The sequence below is a fragment of the Candoia aspera genome, chromosome 3 (genome assembly GCF_035149785.1).
Source record: "Candoia aspera isolate rCanAsp1 chromosome 3, rCanAsp1.hap2, whole genome shotgun sequence".
NCBI classification, from domain to species: Eukaryota; Metazoa; Chordata; class Lepidosauria; order Squamata; family Boidae; genus Candoia; species Candoia aspera.
Genome location: NC_086155.1, coordinates 78,170,887 through 78,194,524, shown reverse-complemented (window position 1 = coordinate 78,194,524; position 23,638 = coordinate 78,170,887). Strand labels below are relative to the sequence as shown.

The window sequence follows — 23,638 nt, the reverse complement described above, 5'->3', positions numbered from 1 at the left end:
AAAGTTCGACCCAGACTTTAGTCATATCCTAGAGTAGAACTGTTGAGATCAATGGAGGTAAAATGAATGAAGTTTATAAAAGGGTCAATTTAAAACTGCAATTTATAACCGTTACTTGTTGACTGATACTCATTCAGCCACAAGTGGTTTCAGTATGAGAAATCTTTTCCAGTATGATCTTAGAAAGCCAATGTACTTGCTTAGAAGTATATATGATTCATTGCTCTTATTTTGAAGAGCTGAGTGAACTTTCCAACTGGTTTTGGACAATTTATTCTGGACAGTTTGCAGGCTCATCTACGAAACCTCTGTGGACACCCCAACTAAGTATCTTCTTCCAATCACATCCCATATGTACAAAAACCTACCAAAATGCAATACTAACTATAGCTGCAGTGGCAGGAAGACATTAGGTAACAGTGGTGTGCATAAGGTCCTGGAGAAGCAGAGCGTTCACATGACAGCAGGCTGCAAGAGAATATAGATGGAAATGAAGAGCAGATGTGGGGACAAGCAAAATATGGCATCGGGAAGATGAGATCTAAACAAGGGAAACCCAGTACGTAAGGAACACAAAGTAAAAGTAGGAACACTGACAGAAGCCAGTGTAGTGCAGCATACAGCCCCTGCCCTCTTACCACTTACTGGTAGCAGCTGGTCTATGCGAAGACCTGCCTTCTTGTTACACACTGCTCAGCAGTGGTGAACGGTCTGCACCTGCTATCCAGACTAGTGCTGTACATCAGGATGCGTACACCATTCTGGATCAGGAGGGTGATGATTCTGGCAAAATGATCTGAGAAAATCATGCTGATCTGAAGTGACATGTAGATCACAGCAAACCTTGATATTTGCTAGTTTATGCCACACATAGCTGCAGCAAAAGCTTTCTTTAAATTAAATTCCATCCATCATCATGTAAAGGCCACTGGGAAGTTTGGCTATGCAACTTTCAGTCAATTCAGTGGTGCTTCTGTAGAACTTCAGTGTGGATTGTACCCAGTAGCCTTAATTATTAATGAAAATCTTGGCAGGGACTGCCAGTATGATGTTGGTTTTATCTAATAGGGCCACAATACACACAACACACGCTCACAAAAGGGAGGAAAATTCCAACAAATTAGCAATAAGAATGAAAAATCAGTACATTACTTAAATCTGAGTTACTGTGAATGAAAATTGGAATCTAGAGTGCTTTATAGACAACCCAATGTTGAGAAATAAACAAATAGTTTAGTGAAATTTAAATCCTTCCTTTACTATTGACATACTATAAAGCTCTGGGCATAGTATCAACTTCCTGCCTTGATTCCCTCTTTGCTAATACAGTAGTAGTAATAAAAGCCATGCTACTCTGCATATTACAAAAATGCTGTGATTTTACCATCTTGGCAAGGGCTTGAATATTCACGACATTTTTATAAATGAAACAATGTTAGTATTTTATTAGTATTTTTTTGTTGTTCTCAGTAACAAGAGCTTATCTTTATCACTAATTGTAGTCCTATAATTACAGTTGCTTGGAACATGACTGTAGAGTTTTTAATTTTCACTTCTTTTAATAAATAAGATTATTTGAATTTTTAAAAATCTCTCATCTAAAAGGGGGAGCATGCGGCCAACTTTTGAAACAGGTCTGCTTCTCATCTTGATGACACGTGACTATGAAGTGGCAGCATAGAACTGACTCTTCCTTTAATCTTCTTCACCTAGCCGGAAGACTGTAATGATCCTAAGCAGAATTTCACCAGCTCACAAAATCAATAATCGAGCTTATAACCCATATGCAAGAAAGCGCATTTTTACCTATTTGGAAAAAAATTCACATTTATTTACTGTCAAACAGGTGTTAAACTTTACATTGGATATTAGTGATGGGCTCATTATTAACAGGTTTACACAAAGGGATTTGGAGAAAAAGAGCAAAAGAAAAAAAAAAAAACCTGAAACAATGTACATTGAATTAGCTCTTTTGTCATAAAATAAATTAATTACTAAATATAGGCAGAAGGAATATGGAAGAGTAATATTTATCTTGTCTCTTAGCTTAAAAGGGCCAGGAACCTTTTATTCACTAGTCCACCTTCCCTCCTCCTCCTCCTCCAAATCAAAGAACAAAAAGGGAACTGAATCTATAACTAGTGAATAGATGTGGGTGATTGTTCTTTCCTAACCAAATTTGTGCAAGGCCTGGCATAAATTGGCATCTAAGGGAATTCTTTCCAGAAAATATGTTCTTTTGGCAATATCAAGGTTAAGCCATAAGAATAGTCATGTCAAAGCGGAACACTGTTTACAGTGAAAAAGAAGTGGGAAATGGGTAGAGTTTGCATTTTAAACATATTACGGTACTATGGAACTGAGTGTAAGGAACAGCTTGTAGCACATGTGCAACCAAGAGCATTTCACAATATTTTCTTCAAATTCTTTAAAATTATTTTAATGACAATTATATTTCTGTTTGGACACAAAGGTATTTATTCATTTTACCCTAGCAATAGAACAAAATATAATTTCTTTAGCCATTTTTTTCATGAGAACAGTTCGTTGTACAGTTGAAGAAATATATGAAATAAGGCCTGTGGCTTGATTGCTAGTGGTTAGACAAGTTTTCAACCTTTGCCTTAGTGGGAAAGATTTGCCATGAACAGCAGACTGGTGCAGAATCTCTCTCCTGCTTTTGCAAGTCTAGTCAGGAATAGTAAGGTACAGTAAATTTGTCCCACAGGATTTTAGGGCCTACGTCTTGTATATAATACAATGCAGGCATACAAAAATGATGCAGCCATATTTACAAATCTAGTTCACAAACTGCTGCTGTAAAATGGCTGGAACACTTTGTGTGTGTGTGTGGTGTGTGTGTGTGTTTATTTCACCATCTTTTTTTTTAATGTCAGCAGCAAGATATCTTAAAATACCTTGATGGTATCTTTTTTTTTTTCCTTTGTAACAAATAATTCTTTTAGTATACTCTGTGTATATACAAAGCTTTGTTTTATAAAAATTCACAGAACTGAAAGGTCCAGTCAACTCCTTTACATGGGAGAAACCACAGGGACAAGAGAATTGTCACTTCAAGCAGATATGAGGGGGTCTGCATGGAGCCAATTAAGTCTGTTTAATACTTGCATGTGGCCTTCAGTATTCCTTTGCTACACTATTAAAGACTTGTCACTAGCTGCATTTGTCCTTCCCTAACGTCCCCTTCTGGAATACATCCTTCCTTGTTAATGGGAATTATATAGCCATCACTATTCCCCCTGCTGATTTGATAGTACATCTGAAGCTGATGGCCAGCTCCAAGGTTTGGCATACTTTTGTAGTAAATGTCCTCATTTTCGCTTCTCCGGGTGGGAGAGAGATCTTCCTCAATGTCAGGACTGCTCTCAAGGTATGGAGAGTCTCTGAGGTTGGGCATGCTTGTGTAAAGCGAGTCTCTGTTGGGTGATTGGAGGTGGTCTTCGACTTCAGCTGTCAGCTGTGAGACATAACTATCGGTTCCTTCAGTCTTCACTTTCTTCTGTGGTTGGTACAGAAGAGAGTGAGTCCGTTGAGGAATCAGAGGGGCCTCAAGTTCCTTTTGGTGCAGCTCCAGGCCCGTATTATCACTGTGCATTAAAGATGAAGCATCAGCAACAATGGCATCATCTTCACTACTGCTCCCACCGATCACAGCTTTGATGGGTAATGTGCGCTCCAGGTTATGGTTCTTGTGGCTGCCTCGCAGGTTGTTGTGCACCAATTCTGAAATGATCATTTTTTCAAAGGCGGTATCATTCAGGCTTAGTCCACAGTCTACAACTTGCACACTGTCATTATAGTCTCCGTTGCGCAAAGAGTAGCTGTTGTTGAAATTACCATTTAGCGGTAGAGTATCCATGGCACTTGTATCCCTGGCATTGTTCAGTGAATGTCCTGCAACAGAGAAGGGACACCCATGGGTTACTCTCTACCCTGGACCTAAAATTCTTATTCTACGAAAATCTTTAATGTAGTTCAGGACAAAGTTGTACTTGGAAGTCAGACTTGAGACATGACTGGGAGACTTCCAAGGGTAAAGAGTTACACACCTTATAGAAGAGAGAGAGAATTTTACAGCAATACTGCTTTTCTGTGGAGCTTCAATGCTACTTTCAATCAGAAATTTGAAAACAAATATAACAGGTTCTAATATACCAATTTAGGACTCAGTTCTATAATTCTTCCTGCAAGGAAGAGGAAAGTGACTCCATGTCCTTGCATATGAATGCAAAGCAATTCATTCATAAACATTTAGTGTATAAGTACAACATCATGATTCAGGAAAAATAAAATCAACAGAATTTGTCCTAAACAACACTAAATTAAAAAAAGAAAAGGGAGGGAGGGAGGGAGGGAGGGAGAAAACAAACGAAGAAAAAGGAATAAGGTCACATACAAAACAGAAGGTAAATGCATAACAGTAACCCCACATATTTAGCAAGCAGCTACTTTAATATAACATTTCTAACATTTCCTTGTGTCTGTGTGTTTCTTTAGCTGAAGATGGAACAAACAAAAGAATGACCAAAAAATGGACAAATACAGAGACTTTATGTTAAGCACAGACAGCCATCTCTCACACTGAAAGGGACTGAAGCCCACAAGCACCATCCAACACAGGAAAGACAGCAGGTGGAATGACTCACTTTGGACAACTCACATCATGTCTGTCTGCTCAGGCTATCTGGCCTAAGAGTAGCTGATATATAAAAGAAAGTAAAATGATTTATTGTAACAAGATGAAGAATTACTGAGCGTCTCAGCAACTTAGTCAGAGCAAGGGTTCAGCAAATCAGATTACTAGCAATAACAGCTTTTTTCCCCACTTTAATGTACTTTATTTTGGGGGGGGGTTGCATTTCATGTTCTCTCTGCCAGCAACGGCCCCAGGCTTCAGAAAGTCAAAGTTTACCTGCAGCCCTGCAGTTTGCATCAGTCACAGTGACAGAACCGTATGGACCAGCATAGTCTATTCAGAGTTAAGCCCACAGACACCATGGGCATATGGAAATAAAAAGCAGAAATGTTAGGGATTTCTCTAAGCATGGGTCACAGAAATTAACCAAAGAAGAAATGTTGGCTGTGGAATGGGAGGTAATCAGTCAGAGCCGATAACCTTCAACTTCTGAAGAAATGGAAAAAAATTGGATACATCTGCTGGAAAGATGAAGCAAAGTTTAGGAAAGGAAGAGGGAGAGAGAGAGAGAGAGAGAGAGAGAGAAATTGGGAGTTTTATGGTGAAATGTGCTTTTACTGGAGATAAAGAAATACATTTTTCTAGAGACACCAAGACATGTAAACCAAGACATCACATTGCTTCTCAAACAAAGAAGAAGGAAAAAGAAAGCTCTTAAAGAAACTGAATGGCATGGATCATGAAAGTTAGATGACTTGTTAGTGAGCTGTTGGAAAAATTGCTTTTATTGTTCTAGAGCAATGTCTGGAACTATTAAGGAAGAATGGAGTACTGTTGTCTGAATGAAACTGACCACTGTGAAGCTGCTGCATTATATGCAAGGCTTGGAGTAGTTACAGAGAAATAAAAAGGTTGTGTGTGCATCTAAAGACGTTTCCAGGTTTACTTTCAGCCAGTACTTAAAGCTGCAGCTCAACCAAGAAAATTCAGAGTTGCTTCTATAAAGACATTGAGTTGATGCCTCAGAGATTTGTTCCCCCCTTTGGTTATAGAATACTAATTGAGAAGTAAAAAGCTGCAGCTAATCTTACATTCTATTGTTCCAGCCATTCACGTGTGCTGAATTAGTTAAAAGGATAGCAAGTCTTTGAAAAGCGCTAGGCTTTGATTAAACAAGTTTGGTAGGTGGGTAATTTCATATATATTTCTAGATCTTTTTTTGCAAAAGCTTCATCCATACGGAACATATGGCATTCATAATAGAGAACCAATGCATGGACCACATGCCAGTATTATTTTCCTCTATAAAGGCATTCTCTCTCTCTCTCTTAATAATCTAATTCTTCATACTCTCTTAAATAAATATTGAAGCATATTTAATAATCCTTAAAGAATTTTCTGTGATATACTGCAGAATTAAGCACACTCCAATGCACTTAAGCCAGTTTTAAAGAGGCAAGTTTAGATGCCCATGATCAGGTAATTCACTTGAAGTCTTTCCTAGCCTGTAGCAAGATTACTGTGGGAATGTAAAAATATTATGTCAATTATTAAGCATTTTGCTCAACAGTGCTCTGGTTTTAAGCAAATTATTTCAGCATCGGATATCATCAGTTACCAATCGGGCTTGCTACAGACCTAGTGACTTTTTGGGGGTTCTTCCAAAAAGCAGTACCCATGTACTGTTGATTGTGGAAATACTTAATTTTGAAATTGTGAACCACTTGCCCGCTGAGTCTACTTCGTGACCGCTAGTTATGTTTTAATTGTGCCCATTAAAAATCATGCTGAAAAAATTTACATTTGATAGGCAAAGTTAAGTTTTACTCCCATACTTGTCTCTCTGTAGGTTGCTAGAGGAGAGCATAAGGAAAGTAAGAAAACACGAGAATGAACACAGAAACTGCAGTTCACTTTTTAAAATAAGGAAAACTGATATAACAGGCTTACACATTTAGTTTTTTTTTTAAAAGCACATTAAAAAATGCTTAAGACAGGATTTCACTTACATTAAAAACTAGTACCTATTAAACTAATAATTAATAAAGGTGCATTCTTTTATTTTTAAATGCCTCATTAGTTATGAAAAGCTGTTGGCTAGTGTAGTATAACAAAAGTATGGTTAATGCTAATACTCTGAAATCCTGAGAGGTCTGCCTGTTGTACTGAATTGATATCCCTACAACTGAATGATGGATCAGAGCAATGTCAAGTTAGGTGACAAATGCTCAGAGGACAGAAGACACACACTGTCCCAAGCATCTGAGTTTAGATCCAGCACTCAGGCTGTATGTCCCACACAATTATGCTCTTCTAAGACTAGCCACCATCTGACGACTTTCTTAAGGAAACAAAGTAAAACACAACACCGCAAAACAAAGTGCTCCTATAAAGCTGCACTATACTATAGTTGGCTTCTAAATGTGACTCTGGATACAGTTTCCCACAGCAGGACAGTGCAGATGTCAAGATGCCTTTGTGCGGGTTTAATGGTCTAATCAACTCCATAAGCAGATTGTTCTCAGCAAGCTTTTGATTCAATTTATATTTCATAGATATGATACCTCTAAGTGATATATATCTTGAAGATGGGCTCTCGGAGCATGGGGTGTCAGTCCTGCAATAGTATATTAAGATTTATGCCACCTGTGTTAAAAACATGGATGATTATTGGCAAATACTATTATGGTAAAGGATTAACACTATAATATAGTGCAGTTTTACAAGCCTGGCATTATCTGTAGCATCGGAAGGAGAAGAATTCTAAAGGAAACTCTAGCTCCAACTAAATTAAGAGAAGAGGCTTGGAGCAAAGCATAATTTAAAAAGAAATGCAAAATCAACATATCCCAAAGTGTGGGCACACCTGGTGAGTTAAACACAGGAGCTGAAGGGGCATTACATACAACGGTTTCAGCGAGCAATGTGTTATAAGGATTGTTAGTGCCGTGCGGTCGAAGAAGAGGGTTTGTTAGTAGGTAATTGCCAGTCACTCCTAAAGCAAAAGAAACAGAAAGAGAGACATCAGCTCTTTCATTTGATGCTGACAGTTCCAATAAAGTATATTTTTTAATTTCATCACAAGTCATGTATAACCCTCAAATTTAATTCAGCTGAACATTTCGGAATGTATTTGAACTATTAATTTGAAGGAAGAGGGTGAAAATGTAGCTAGATTTCCGTAATTCACAGGTGCTGGCCAAATCCCCAAAGTAAACACCTGCTGAGAATGACATTTGCTAATTTATACAAAATTGCTGTTAAAACATGAATAGCAATTAAATACAGAGACCAATGTTCTATTTCAAGATGTTACAACTTAATGTCTGTGACTTTAACCATGGGTAGGCACCAGACTAGATACATCAAACACGTGTTAATTCAGAGCAACGGCAATCTCTGATAGCAACAGTCAAGGCTTATCACTAGCATAGTTTGAAACAAAGTAAAGGTAAGAGATGGCAAGCTGCAAGAAGCCTATTCCATCATATGCAACGAACACATGCTGAAGGAGCAGCAGAAGGAGAGGTCGGAGGTAAATCATTCATATATTTTTATGTCAGATGCTTCATGCTGCACTACCAGCAAGGATTTGTAAAGTCAATTATCTTTAAGTTATCTCTGCGCTCTCCGTAACAAGAATCTTAAATGAACATGATGAAAGCTCACACAAAGCCTCTCTCTGCAATTCAGTCCTAATGCATCAACACTTTTCAATAAGCTTCTGTTGAAGTAGCCACATATAGCATTACTTGGTAAGAACTCAGCATGTGAAACATCACACTGGTTTTGGGTCTGTTATATTAATATAGTTGTCAGAGTAGATACACACACGCCACTGCTCTGCGGACGTCCCAATAAAGTTAGGTGAAAGTGCTTTTCTACTGAGCAGTCTGAAAGTGTATAGGGGAGCCTGGTATTGTCTGACAGGTCCAAGAGGAGACACAGAGCAGTCTAAAAATTTATATACAGACTGTAAATTGATTAGGTTCTCGTTGTGGCAATAGCAGCAGATATTACATTTTAAATATTAATGCTTTTATCACTACTCAAAATGTTATTACTGTAGGTAGCAAAAATCCTGGAGTTTAGGGAATTGCTATTCTGTCAGCTTATGTTAATCTTATTTGCAATTTGATTTAATTTGATTTTTTTTTACACATTTTAAGGCTTACTCTAAATATGAGCAAAGGCAATCCAAATCCTTTTGCACTATACTATGTATCATAAAATTACTACTACAATAACTATGCATTATAGTTTTACCGCAGGTGAATCACACAATTGGCTATAGCTCTTTGCTACCCTCTTACATATACTGTTTCCAGTATACTCACCACAGTACAGTTGAACAGTAATTTCCTAATTTTGAGTACTCCAAAGCATGACCCTTTTTTCACAGTAAACTAAGAATCCAGCACCCATTCTTCTTAGCTTTACTGAGTACATTTCATTGGGATGCTCTCAGAGAATAAGGCAAGTTTCTGACTTGCATTATCTCTTAAATTGTGTCCAACCAGCCAGTTCAGTATCACAGGTGCAAAAATGGTTATAGCCAAATTATTATTGGACTTGCGCAGCATACTAAGCCATAGCTTGTTATAACCATGGTTGATTGAATAAATCTGAGTTCACATACTGCATCTGACCATGTTTATAAGCCAAATGGCTGGGCTAGCGTAACACATATTATAGCTTGTGTGTGAATTAAGACTACGAGCTGCAGGTTAGTACATCTAATTAGCTAATTTTCTCCTTTTATGGAAATGCTAGAAAGAAGCATTATACATTCAACTGACAATAAACCCTTTTACACTATGGGTAACATTACTTTCCAGGCAGAAATATGAACGTGATAAGAATCCCTGACCCTTTCAGACTGTTCTCTTATTATTCAGCTTGCCTTTAACATGTAATATTTTTCTGCTCCCTGTTTCTAATTTTTCTCCCCCCTCCCACCTGCAGAAAAAAGAAGTTTACTGTTGTGGCAAGGAAGAGATGCCAACAAATAAGGTACAGCCTAAACTGAAGATAACATATCCTTTGTAGAGAATGGAAGGGAACCTTAGACAATGATTGGGTTGAGATCAGAGAAAAAAGTCTTGCAATGTCTTTATTCAGCCAGAAAAGCAGTGGTTAATTCCTGAAATTCATCCAAGTTGAGTTGCTTGGTATTGCAGATATGCATAAAGGATCAGTTCATCACTGGAACATTTCACTTTCCCCTAAAATGTTCAGTTTGGCTTATTTGGGGGCTGGATCGCATCCAGAACTCCATTAACTACTTCCTGTTCTGGAAGATACACTTGCAGAAATATACAAACCACTTTTAGAACACTCAGATTGACCAGTTCTGGGGGAAAACAGAATGTTGCAAAGATAGATCACTGCATTTTGCACATAATTACTTGGCATTGTGTAACAATTAGAGAAGAAAAGAGCATTGGCTTTGGTGAAGGGAAATTTGTACTTCCTATCTAGGATAATATACATACATTATAGCAAGGGTAAAAAAAGATGTATGAAGCTGCAATTAACTAGAAATCCCTTGTAAGGTATACCAGTACCACACACGTTTGAACACAAGGGTTAGGTTTTTGTTGTATACAGTATTGATGAACATTAAAAATAGTCATTAAACGAAAAGCAGCTTGGGTAGATCACTCAACCTAGCTGTATTTTGTACATTATTCTAGAGATAATTCAGAAATGGCTTTTATAATCTTTTATATACCAAAAGAAAAAAAAGACTTAATGGCATGTACAAACAATTTTCACCCCAATCCTACAGTAATTAATGTGGTTGTCTGTAGTATGGCACAATGACATCAAAATGATGACTCGTGCATCATGACATCTGGATAGTGCAATTATTTAATGATGTCATGATGCAGTTTGCATCATGTTATGATGCACGCATCATCATTTGCTTCTCCTTCCCTCCCAAGAGGACACTTGCACTTCTTAATCAGGGAACAGCTTTCTAAGAATATTTGCTTTGTGTATACAGATCTCTCTCAAGACAACGAAGAAACATTTGTTAAGTGTGGGGAATGTTGTTATGGAAACCAGCTCAACTGCTGAATCAAAATATGAATGGTCCTCTTTTGCACTGGAAGCAAAAAGCAATGGCAACTTTTTAAACCAATCCAGCTTGTGATTTCTTTGGGAATACTCAGCTTGAAATAGTCATGCTGTTTACTGTGCAATGTTCCTGTAATGCTGACCACAGCCATGCATTTATTTTGTAAAATGGAAGTGACATAATAAATCCTATCACCCAATCATTGTCATGGCAGAATTAGACCCTAGTACTGAAAGTTATCCAGTAGCTTTTATGACCTTTCAACTGACAAGATGGCCCCTCTTCTCATCCACTGGGTTTGAACAGAGTAAGTGATCCTGTCATTTTTGGATGAGTATTTTAAGGGTTCAAATTTACAGCAAAACTTTGTGCATTAATATCCCATTTTCTCTAAAATCCCATTTTGGCTGTCTTGAGATGGGACTTTAGTATTGTTTAGTATGTCTATGTGAAGAGGTTTGAAAGCATATAAAGAGTAAATCTGAGTTGAAGTGATCAACCCGAGATCTGAAAAGTAAACTATGGGTTTTTCCTCCTTCCCTATGTCACATGGCAGATAAATGCTCCACATTATAGACATGATCAGAACTATACTGGAAGGAAAATGTATTTGCAGATGCCTTTTATAGCGAGCTGATGTTAATTTGATTCTACAGGCAAACTGTGTATGGAAATCTAATGCATTTAAAATTTTACTGTACTGGTAGTTCGGTTTCAGTTTTAGAATATATAGGTTAGCAAAGTTTTAAAATTATATTCTTGCTTTTAAGTTAAATTATTGATGAGACTTATTTAAATATGCTTTCCATGAATGTGAATGTCAACTTTCATCCTTAGTAAGGAGATGAAGGAACTGAGTTTTAAATTTATTCAAGGCAAACAGTCTGAGTTACAGTTTTTTTTTAACAGTCTTCTGTATATGTGTCTGTTTTCACTCAGATGCTGAGATCTTTAGCCTACAGTAACTTCCCAGAGCATATCTATTTATTTTGCTTAATTATTGCAATCTAATACTTTTACATTTTTATTTAAGAAATACCATTAAAAAAGTAGAGTGAAAACTATCAAATAACTGACCTTGATTAAGGGTTGAAGTGCTATTGATATCACCTGAGATAAAGGAAGATTCAGATTGTTTTCTCACAGTATCATTCCACATTCTTCTTATTCGGCTCTGTTAAACGCAAAGAAAATCAGGTGGAACTATCACATCTCAAAGCGCTCCAGAAGACTACTACTACTACTACTTCGCTACTAATCCGCAATCATCTCATGTGATCTCCTAAGTAAGCCCTTTTTTTGAACATAGTAGTACTTACTTCCAAGTCAATGCATTTCAGACTATGCTGCTAATTTTCTTTTGAGTAGTATATGTCATGCATATTATTAAAATCAGGCTACTGACAAAGAGTGAGTAGTTACAGAGGACAGGTTGTGATGTGCTTGGCTTCAAATTAGCTCCAGAAGTTTTGGTGCCTTTTAGGCAGTGTTTAACTTGTGGCATTTTATTTCTTTCCTGTTTGACCAACTGATGCTAAGAGAGGTATTAACAATCTTGTCCTCCAGCCAAGTTCCACAAATTTGAGACCTGACATGTTCATGTAATTTATATGCTTTATTAAAGTTCCTCTAATCCATGTTATGATTACTTCTCAATACTTCCAGGGAAGATGAGCTCTAGTATGAAGGAAAGTTAAGGAGTTAAATGTTCATGAGGCTTCAGTTAGGTTCTACTTGAGGAAGTTGTTATTCATCAGTACTTTTAGAAGAAAAACAGACTTGGCTATAGAAACAGACACCCATACACACACACAGATAAAATGTGGTGGCCTAGTCCCATTCCCAGTTCTTTTCATCTGCCTGGAAAGAAAAAGCAACACCATACAAATCTGGGAAAAAAACATAATGTAATATAAACATGAGGGCCTTATTCAGGGAAACAGTTCTGTTTAAATAGAAATGTATCACAACTTATAGGTGTCCTGGTAGGTCATTGGGGTTCTCTTCCAGTATAACAACCACAGATTTTTTTTTTAAAAAAAGGTGGATAAAAAGGCCTAGGAAAAATGTACTTTATACATACACAAAAGCTCATCTATCATTTTGCACATGCATGAAATACACAACACACTCTAAACATCTTCTTCAAACATAATCAGAAATCAAACCCCACAAATACTAACACCCTTTACTTCAAACAGTGAGGTCTTGTTTGTATTTAGCAACTGCAGAAGTGAGAAAGTGCAGGTGATAACCAATATACAGCAATTTGTGCAAGTAAGTTTCCCTAACGCTAGCCTTATTTTACTTTGCAAAAAAATGTTTTTGAAATAGGTATCTGAAAAATCCATCTGGAAATCTTCTCTGAAACTTTTCTTTATAAGAAGCATACTTTAGTTTCATATTTGACTTGGTTTATTTTATAAAGTTGCACTCAGTCATTCTCTAATCAAAGGGAATAATTATCTAAATCTATCTATGGTTGGACCTATCATCCACCAAAGAATTTAAAACTACCACCACAAATTCCAAACTTTCATAATATTTTGAATTGGCATACAGTGTGTGTGTGTGTGTGTGTGTGTGTGTGCACGTGCGTGTGTGTGCATATACATCAAATGACTGTCAACAAGAATACAATTAGTGCATCTAAACAGAACATATCTCAATGGGCTGCTTGATAAACAAGGTTAATTAAAAGATGCTGTCATTAGAAGATAACATCAAAATGTTTGTTACCTGAGTGCCAGAAGAATAGCGGGCACTGGTTCGTGTTGTTGATGCTTTTACCGAACTGTGTGGACTCTCTGTGGGCAATCCTCCGCAGCAATATGAATGTCTGAAGCACTTGCCATACTCCTTGCGTACCTATATGTGAATAACAGTGCTCATAATCAGATACATTCGTGTTTTCCTTTTTGAAATGTATTTCTATATTAAAAAAATGAACCATATTTGGAATGGAACCAGCGTTACACATTCAGTTAAACAAACATGACAATTATATTTAAATTATTGAACCTTTCTCAACACTTATTATGTTTGGGGAACTGTACAGTACATTCCCAATTATATTGCCCAACATTGATTAGAGGGGAAAAATAGTGACACCCTTGTAGCTGTGAATATTATAATGTGGCACCTCTTGCTCCAGAAGTTTTCCTTAGGAAAACTAGTGGACCACTCCTAAATGGCTGTATTGGTGTGGTCTGGGCAGGAAGAACATTCCAGTATTTTCCAGAATGTCCTGTCCCCAGAATGGTAAATTCTGCACATTTCAAATAAATAAATATGTACATAAATAAATTTGAAAGAAAAAAAAACATGTGATATATTTTTCAGTAACTAATTTATAGGTTTCTTAAATACAGGTAGTCCTCACTTAACGACTGTAATAGGGACTGGCAACTCTGTCACTAAGCAACATGGTCGTAAACTGAAAAATCATGTGACCACACCAACTTATGTCAGTTCTGTCAGGGATCGTGACTCACGCAGGCACAACATCACGTGACCACAACTTGAAACTTCTTGCCAGATTCTCTATTTACTTTGCTTGTTGGAAGCTGTCAGCGAAGGCTGCAAATGATGATCACTTGACTGTGGGATGCTACGACTGTCGTAAGTGTGAGCCAGTTGCCAAGTGCCTGAATTATGATCCCATGACTGTGGCAATGGCCTCAACTTCAAGGACTGGCCGTAAGATTAGTTTTTCAGTGCTGCCATAACTTCAAATGGTCGCTGAATGAGTTGTCAGTAATTGAGGACTACCTGTATATTATTCCATTGGCCAGTACAACCAAATATTAACACTTTTGATGTATCAACTAAATATTATTTTCTACTGATACACAGACAATCATTCCTCTTATTTGAAGTACTGTGATCATGACAGGACATTGAAGATTCAAGACAGAACTGAATAGTTTCAAATAGCACCTGATATCTGAATGTAGTTTGGTTTAAGTCACTAATCAATGTTTCAAGACATTAAACATGGTTTTCCTTTCACATTACACTGCTTGCAGAGGCATATATCTGTATGAACCTGCTCAGATATTGAGATCATCCAGGTACTTTTCTCTCTGTCACCGTATCTGATGTACAGTACATTTGGCTAGAAACCAAGAAAGATCTTTCTTATGGTAGCACACAAAGATTTTTGGGAAATCCCAAACAAGGGAGGCCCCTTTACCCATAGCTTTTACCTGTTAGCAATGGAAAAGGTATTTAACTTAAAGAATGGGTTTGTTTTTTCAACCGTTCCTTGTTTTAACCTGTATTTATTCAATTATGCTCTACTGTCTGCTGTGTCGATAGGTTCTCATTTGATCTTTTGATGGTTTTAGATTACAATGTTATTTTACTTTCAGATGTTATTGGTTTTGGCTACACTTTTTCATATTTCATAGAAAGACAGGTAATACATATAAGAAAATATAAATATTATTGGGTTCCCAAATGAACAGAGAACAAGGAAGATTGGCTCCCATGCATGCAGTGCCAAGGAAGAGGCATTGTCCAGTTGTCCTAGTCCTTCTGATGGCCAACTTTCTATTCAAATCCATTCTACAAATAGCTTTTCACACAGACACAGCCAAACAATATTAAACTAAATTTGTGTTGAACATGCGTCAACATATCAGAACACAGAAGGGAATGAACCTACTGATTTCAAGGGAAGGTATTTGTGGCTGTTTGCTGCCTGAAGTTCTATTTGGAACTTCAGGCAGCAAATATAAACACATCTCAAAGTTTAAAGTGGTTAGTTGTTCAGGGAAAAAACAACAACTCAAACAAAACTAAAACCCTGTACTGATCAATAATACTAATATTTCATGGGAATATATAGCTACCAATTAAAAGATGTTAACTGCTATGGAATTCTACGCAACAGAAACTCTCACTGTCTCCCAAATATCTCTCTCTGGGGGTGATTTTACCTAATTGTCTATACTGCTGCAAATATGCATTTTCTGTCGGACTGCACATTCCATTGCCATCATTTCTAAATTACAGCTTGCTGAAAACGGAGATAACAGAACTATCATCTTGTCAGGATTGGAAACATAATTGTTTTCACTTTCCCAATTTTATTTCTCTGCTCAATTTAGTGACCACTAGCAATAACCAAATAAAAAGACTGCATTAGGTACATAAAGAAAAGCGGAACGATACCCAGCAAAAGAGACTGAAGCTTTTAAACTTCAAATGACAACCTGAATGTCATCGGAAGTATGAATAACCTTGCACTACTTTAAGTACTTTTCCTGCACTTGACTGGCATTTTGATACGACTTTGTTATGCTGACTTTGCTTCCTAGAAAAATAAGGTTTGTTTCAAACTATTAACAATAACATAAATACAGTGCACCTTTGGATTTATGACTTTGAAAACAAAAAATCCTAATATCCTACTCTGGAAAAGTGTTCAGTGTTGTCCAGGGTTTTTTTTTTAATCATATTTTTATCAGGCAATTTTTAATTCTGACAAAGTTATCCCTCCAGATGGTAATGCCCTTCATGAAAAAGCACTTTATAGAAATTTATCTAAAAGTTGCAATATACAAATTAGATGGCATTAAAATTATAAACAAATTCTGAAACACCATCTTGATTCTAAATGCAAAAGGATACTTCTCTTTCAGTGTTTACTTTAATAGTATGTGACATATTACAAATAACTAACTCAGTATGTATTTTTTATCTAAAGACCTTAAAATAATGTAATACTCTTGAATCAAGAATCCCCAAATATAATCCCAATGTGGTTAAGATGTCACTTGTGAGTTGTTTTTTTATTATTACATTTTAAAATCTCTGACTTTAATCTTTTCTCATTTAATTTTCGACACCACCTTTTTTATTGGTGATATAAAAATGCATTTTTTTTCCTAGAATGGAAAGTATTATTAAGTGCATAGGTTACTTTCATACAAGCAAAGAATATATTCTATTTACTAGAATTTAATGCCTATGCTAGAACCAGCAATTGTTATTTTTATAGCAAATTATATTGAACAATATTTTCTATCAGAGCATTACATGTTACAATAAAATAAGTATTCTGCTTAGGTGTGGGAAAAAACAACAGCAGCACCGTACCAGGTCTCTTAAATAGCTTGCTGGTAATCAACTTTTGATGAAAACATTCTTCATGAATTCTTATACACAGCGATCTAATGAATACCTTCTAGACTATCATATTATCCTCCCCCCCCCCCCGATTTCTCATTTAGAGTTTTGCTGTATAGATCTTGGCTCAAAGAAACTAACTAAAAAAACAAACTATATGCTAAAATGTGTAATGCTCATTAGAAATGTGCACTTTGTAACAGAAAAATATACATGCAACCTTTGTGGAAAAAAAAATCAAAAATACTTAAATTGCATTTTTGTGCAATTTTTTTTTAACGTTCAGTTTGTGGAGGTGGAGGAATCCAATGCAAGGTTCACATTGTTGGGAAGAGAATATTTTCATTCCATTATGAAACAATCACTGACTAACATTTATGTCAATGAGACTGATCAGTAGCTCATAAGCATTTATCTGGCAAAATTTCATAGGTGGTGATCAGATTCTGTAACCAGTATTATGCTACGACAGGGGACTTAGTAATTCTATGCTCCATAATACCCCTGCAAACATCAGTGTGCAGTGTGAATAAGAGTTTTATTTTTTTCCCTTGGTTTTGTGTTATCCTTCTATTCTTTAAACTTGCTGTATAACTTCTCATGTTTATGGTATATATTTAGCTATTCGTTACTGATCAAAACACATATCTGAAAAGAATCTGGAAATGTGTGAGGACTCACTTTCTTCTGCAGTGCACAATGAAAGATGAAAATAAACATTCCTTGGAAAGCATTAAATACTGTGAAGAGGTACGCCATCACGATAGTCTCCTCATTGATGTAAAGCAGTCCAAAAGACCATGTTAGGCCAAGAAGACACAGAAGAGCAAAAGCACCTAGAGCCCAGGACCTGAAAAATAAAATAAAATTAAGCAAGACTGCTGAATTAAAAAAAAAAAAAAAACACATTGCAAACTTATGTATTACATTTTTATTTGCTGTGGTTGACTGCTACTAGGTTTGTATCCAAACACTGAAAAATAACCTCGGTTTTAGCTTTCATCTATTAAAGAAGGAACACTACTATTCTTCAGTGAAAGCTGCAGTGGTAGATGAGTCCTTTCTCTTATTTGTGACTGAAAACTGTCAGGACTATTTTGAAATGCAGAAGTAGAACCTATGATCCTGCAAGCCCTTGGTTTATCTGTATGTATGTGTGTATGTGCATTTTATAACAAATATTTAATCATTAATGGAAGCCAGTTTTTTTTTAATTTCAAGCTTGCTTGAAATTTGACATAACATACACAGATAACATAGATATGCAAGGTTATACGGCAGTTCAATAGCCCACAACCGAAAGCTCAAAAACTCTGCTAAGCTAAGACTACGTCTTCTAACTTTCATAGGAAAGTGTCTTACTGAATGTGATAAGTATGTGGATTTAGCCACAAAATAAAATCTTTAAAGGATTTCATAATGAAGAGTTTCAGGGGAAGAAAAAAAAGGAAGAAGTTGCAGAGGACAGCACAGAATGAAAAGGGAAAGGGGATTTATTCATTGCATTCCACATCTAACTAATGATCTTACTTGATAAATGGCTTATTATCTTCATAGCTAGAAAGCATTATAAGCAGAAAAGAGAAACAAAATTATTAGACAGAATTTAATTTGAAATTAATAAAAAAGCATTTTAGTAAAGTTCATATAAAAATTAGTCAAAAGGAGAGAATTCAAAGTGCAGATGCAAGCAATTTAAAATAATAAAGGCATATAAGAGTTGAAAATAGTTTAGCAAATTAGATATTTCTGAAGTCGTTCATTAAAATTAGGGACAATCCAGGAAATTGTCCAAATTTTCAGGTTTTTTTTCTTTTTTCCTTCTTTTTTTTAAAGTCATGCTTTAAATTTGTTAATATAGGGTTCTATCTTACCCAGGTAAGTCCGTATTATAGTAGCCATCACAAACACGGTAATTACTGGTGTAGATGAGAAGACAAAAAGAGGAAGAAAAGGAAGAAAAGAGAGAGATGCTAAAGATTAGCTCTCTCTCTCTCTCTTAACATGCAACATGCAATGAAGCTGATATTATGACCTATCTAAGCAATATCTAGTTTGCAATGTTAGCTATCTTGCAAATTTACCCTTGTCACATTCTATTTTCAAAGACAATTAAAAAACCCAGTCTTCACCACAATTGCTTGGAACTTATTAGAGCTTGGTTCTTCTGATAAAATATATTCAGCCCTTCAGCATCAGACTAACACAATAACCTAGCCTGAAATAACCCTATGACTGAATGGTATAAACTGGAGTAGGCAACATAAGACTGAAGCGTTTTAACCAGAAAACTTCAAATTAATTCCATTCTCTGTCCACACAAAGAAAGCATGGACTTAAGTTGGAAGAGAAGACCTTATGTTGCCTAGCTCAGCCTAAAGTGTGATCCACCACTGTAAGATTTTTATTAAGTTAAACCTATTGCTTCAATTTCTGGAAAAGAGTATTAAGATAAAAATAAGTATATGTTAAATTAGCATGAAAAGGAACGGATAACCATCAAGATAGCCATAGTAATAGGAACAAACTCTCTTAGGAGGTCAGAATTATGACTGGGAAAACGGCTGAGAACCCCTAACTGCTGAGAATAATTTAACAAAACAAACCCAGCAGAACAACATCAGCCGTGCAGAGAGGAATGCAATTTCGAGGTGCATTTTAAATGCAAATGAAATGACTGTGCTGCTGTGGAATTTCAGGAAGGCACCAAACCAATTCCTTGACCACCATTCCAAGGAGAAGTTATTTAATTTCAACCCTTGTCTGTAACATTAGAGCAACAAATGTGTTGAAAGCAAGACTGGTGCTGTTCATTTCTAACTGATATCTGTGGTTCCTGGGAGACAAAGCCATGTGTTCCTAATGGAGGGGAGCTTTCAATCAGTTGAAACAATCAGACAAATAATCACAGTTTTGGATCTGAACACATAGCACTTACTTAATGTTTTCCAACCTGCTAGAGTCTGGTTTCAAAGTGTTTGAGTGCTTCACCATTTTGCACAGTGTGATCACCAGGAAGATAAGATTCAGCTGTCAAAACAGATACAAATTAAATCAAACTACTTCAAGAACCAGGTTGATTAATGACGATGCTCCAGACTAAACAAAAAAGAGGAAAAGCTATCATTCTCTGAACTATTGTGTGACTGAATATTCTCAGCAAAGGGACTTCAACGAAAGATTAGATCAATAGTAAAAATCCAGCTAATATTTTTTCAGATCACATCTTGCATTCTTTCAAACACAAATCAAATTGATAAAATTCTTGTTTAAAGTTTTGTTTTAGTTTATTTATACAATATATATAAAGCCTAATGTAAAATTCTTATATGAAAATATAATAATAAAAACAAAGCAAAATATTTAAATAAGCTTATACATCCCTACCCTTTTGGTCACTTAAGGTACTTTATATCCTTCTAAAATATGAAGTGTGAATAGAAAAAAAAATCTCTCTTGCAGGTGAGCTAATCTTGTACGCACAATTAACTGCAACAGGATTTTTACTTCTGCTAATAGTTTGCTTTCTGCCTATTTTCTTTCCTAGATGTGGAGGGAATGTATTAAATTCTGGACTGTCTCCTTTTCAGGTAAATATATTTCTATGTCATGGCACAAGTTAATAATTAAACACAGTTCTGATATATACAGAATAAGTCATTATAAAAAACTAAAATATAAATTGAAAGCAGCATTATAAGAAAATTCAAATAAATTCACTTCCAATTATACATAGTTCCTGTTTCCATAATGGATACCAAGCCGTCTACTGAATTTGTTCATACAGTGAAAATTACAGATTATTTCTGAATTCCATATAAAATTGGCAAATGAAATATTTAAAATATTGAGTAACAAAATCAAGAAATAACAAAGTATAGAATAAAAAGACAAATGCAAGGCAATTATTTTAGCATGATGTTGGCTGAGATAGTTTATCATTAAATAAGTAATTCAGTTATAAAGAATTAATTAATCTAATGGGTATATATCCACAAGGTTAATTTTTTTGCCCCCCCTTTGCAGAAATAAATAACAACCCAAGACCCCCTTCCCTTTTCCCTGCACAAATCACAGAACAAATTATGGGTTCCTTTGCATTCTATAAATTCCTTATTATTTCATTAACTTTTTCGATGCCAGCCTAATGAATATGCATTCTTTTCATGAGGTTAAAAAGAAAGGGCACGCCATAGAATAATAGATTACAAAGTCCAAATCATGCATCTTCTATTTTTCTGCTCCTCTGCTCTCTAGTTGACTCAAGTCTGTTTCCTAAAATAGGAAGTCTGTGATCTAGTCTTTCTGCCTTTTTCCACATAAAACTATTATTGCAGGCTAAAAAGGTAGATATATTATTAACTCTAGGGTCTCCTGCTTCCATTGCCTTGCTATTGTGACTTCTTCCTGGTGCAAGGTAGAAAGGTAGAAGGACCTTCTAATAGGTCCTCTTTCTACCTTGCAAAATGGCTCTATGACTTACACTACACAGCACTACAGATATTTTATGCACATTGTTATTCATATTGTCTGTGTGGAATTCTTGGCCCCAATGGGTAGAGAGGCTACAACCAAGGGGCCTATATTCAGGTCTTCTACCTGTTGCATGGTGGCACTGGCTGCCTCTTGGGAATTGAACCCTTGGCTGATACAAAAATAATGGTTTGTAGAATGATCAGTCACCATTTTGGAAGCAATGAAATTTAAAGCTGCATTTGACACAAGTTTTTATATTAATCACATAGTATGATGTTGTCCCTTGCTTTTATGGCTTAAAGTGTACATGGTTTAGGTTAAACCAGTGGGGTTTTTTTGTTTGTTTTAAAGGCCCCACTGGGGCCAATCAATGAATATTGTGATTTTTAATAGTGCCAGAGTTGTGAAAGGTGAAAGGTCCCCTGTGCAAGCACCGAGTCATGTATGACCCTTTAGTGGGTATAAATGTAGCTATTTCATCTCTTGTTTTCATGTTTCTAATTTATTTCTAATTTGCTTCTTAGACTGCCTAGGGCTATCAGAACATTAACTACACGTTACCACTGATATAGATAAGACCTCTAAGTCAAAATGTTATATTGAACTGTTTCTTCATATGTTGAAGTTGAGGACTGACCTAAGCTGTATAACATGAGCCAGGTATCCATGGACATTAATTATGGAAAGCATTTATGATTTATTATTATTCAAATATTCGCCCAGAGTCCCTCTTTTGGGGGAGATGGGCGGTAACAAAATTTGAATAATAAATAAATAAATAAAATTATGGAAAGCATTTATGATTCCTCCGCTCCCCCAAAAATGCTCAATGCTGTGGAATAAATGCCCAATTCCCAAAAACAGCCCTATGAGGTTGGTTGTCTCAGATAGTGAGCTTCCATGGCTGGGAGTAGACTTCAACCTGGTTTTCCTTGTCCTCATTCAGCACATTAACTACTAACCACATTAACTGCCTTTATCACCTCGTTCTTCAGGCTGCAAACATCAGCCACAGCTACAACGTATGGCAAAGATGTGCTAGTACCATCCAGTTATTTGAGACATCATCTGTCTTAAGCCAGTATAGATAATTCAGTGGCTTTAGTCCAAAACACCTGGATGGTGTCTCCTGATATGTGGCATTATAGTTCACATCATGCTATCTGTAAATAAACTGTTAATTAATGGAATCAGCCTAAAATGGATAATTTTTTGCAAAACTTGGGTGGAATAAACAAATACAATCGAATCAATGCATTTGGAAGCCTCTGTTAAAAGAAGAAAGGATGGATATAAGAAATGTGTCCTGTATTTTATTAAGAATGATAAATCTTCTGCAAATGATATGTGTGTGGGTGGGGGAAATGAGAGTATCTTAAAAGTACTATAAATGCAAGATGAAGTGCCTATGACAGCGGTGCACAGGATGCTTGTTCTCTATATCTTAGTGAATATAACATAAAGCAATAAACCAAAGTTCATTTTCTGAAAAGCAATACTTAGAAACCCTTCAAATATCAGTAAAGCATTTATACAACCTTTGCCAAAACTATCACCAACAAAAGAACATCATCATGATGAAGAGTGGCAGAACCTCCAGAAAGGTATCTGCCTTAGGCATCTGTTACTAACCATGACAACAACAAAAGGCAAACCACAGGCTTCCATACTTTATCCTGACCCTGAACGCAAGTATGTAAGTCGGGGGGTTGGATATAATGTTACAACACATGTTTTGCCACCTCCCCACTCATATATGCCTATGATTTTGTCCCTTTTATGTAATTTACTTTCAGTCACAGAGAAGGAAAACAAACACACCTTTTTTGAGAAACTTGAACCCTAGGATACATTCATGAGCTAAAGAACTTCAGACAGGTTGCTATAGTATTGTGAACTATGGGATGTGGAAAACCGACTGAAAAAGTGCTGTACTTAAATAGGAGTGGGCACCTTTCTGATTTGATAGGACACATTCCCGCAAGCTGCAGGAGGCTTTCCAATTACTTTGGGCTTTTAAAAATAATTTGGGGTAATTTTTTAAAGATGGGAATGGAAATGGCAGGCCTTAAGGAAAAAAAATGTACTTGTTCCAAAAACTACTCCATCGCCATGGGGTGAAATCTTGCTGTCACAATTCAGACATTTTTTTTTTTAACCAAACTTCAACAGCATGATTTTAGGCATTTCAGAGGGCGGGAATTGGAAGAGTTTACCTCTGAGGGGATTTTCATTCCCATTCTCACCCAATATCTAGGGTGAAAAAAGAAAAGAAAAAAGATGAC

The 23,638-nt window shown here is 36.1% G+C and overlaps 1 protein-coding gene across 12 annotated transcripts in view; it reads right to left on the bottom strand.

The window, feature by feature from the left end:
- Nucleotides 1–1,809: 1,809 nt before the first annotated feature.
- ADGRL2 (adhesion G protein-coupled receptor L2) overlaps nt 1,810–23,638 on the bottom strand; it is a 214,238-nt gene continuing 192,409 nt past the window's right edge. For 3 of the 12 annotated variants that reach the window (XM_063298172.1, XM_063298173.1, XM_063298176.1), the window contains 6 exons: nt 19,816–19,907; nt 17,559–17,727; nt 13,482–13,610; nt 11,820–11,916; nt 7,524–7,652; nt 1,810–3,915 (listed from right to left, as the gene is read on the bottom strand). In XM_063298172.1, coding sequence (XP_063154242.1) covers nt 3,161–3,915; nt 7,524–7,652; nt 11,820–11,916; nt 13,482–13,610; nt 17,559–17,727; nt 19,816–19,907 — 1,371 coding nt within the window. In that variant the 3' untranslated portion in view covers nt 1,810–3,160. Of the gene's footprint in view, nt 3,916–4,667; nt 4,721–7,221; nt 7,304–7,523; nt 7,653–11,819; nt 11,917–13,481; nt 13,611–17,558; nt 17,728–19,815; nt 19,908–23,638 lie in introns of those variants that run through there. The other 9 variants (XM_063298174.1, XM_063298175.1, XM_063298184.1 and 6 more) reach the window with 6 other exon arrangements.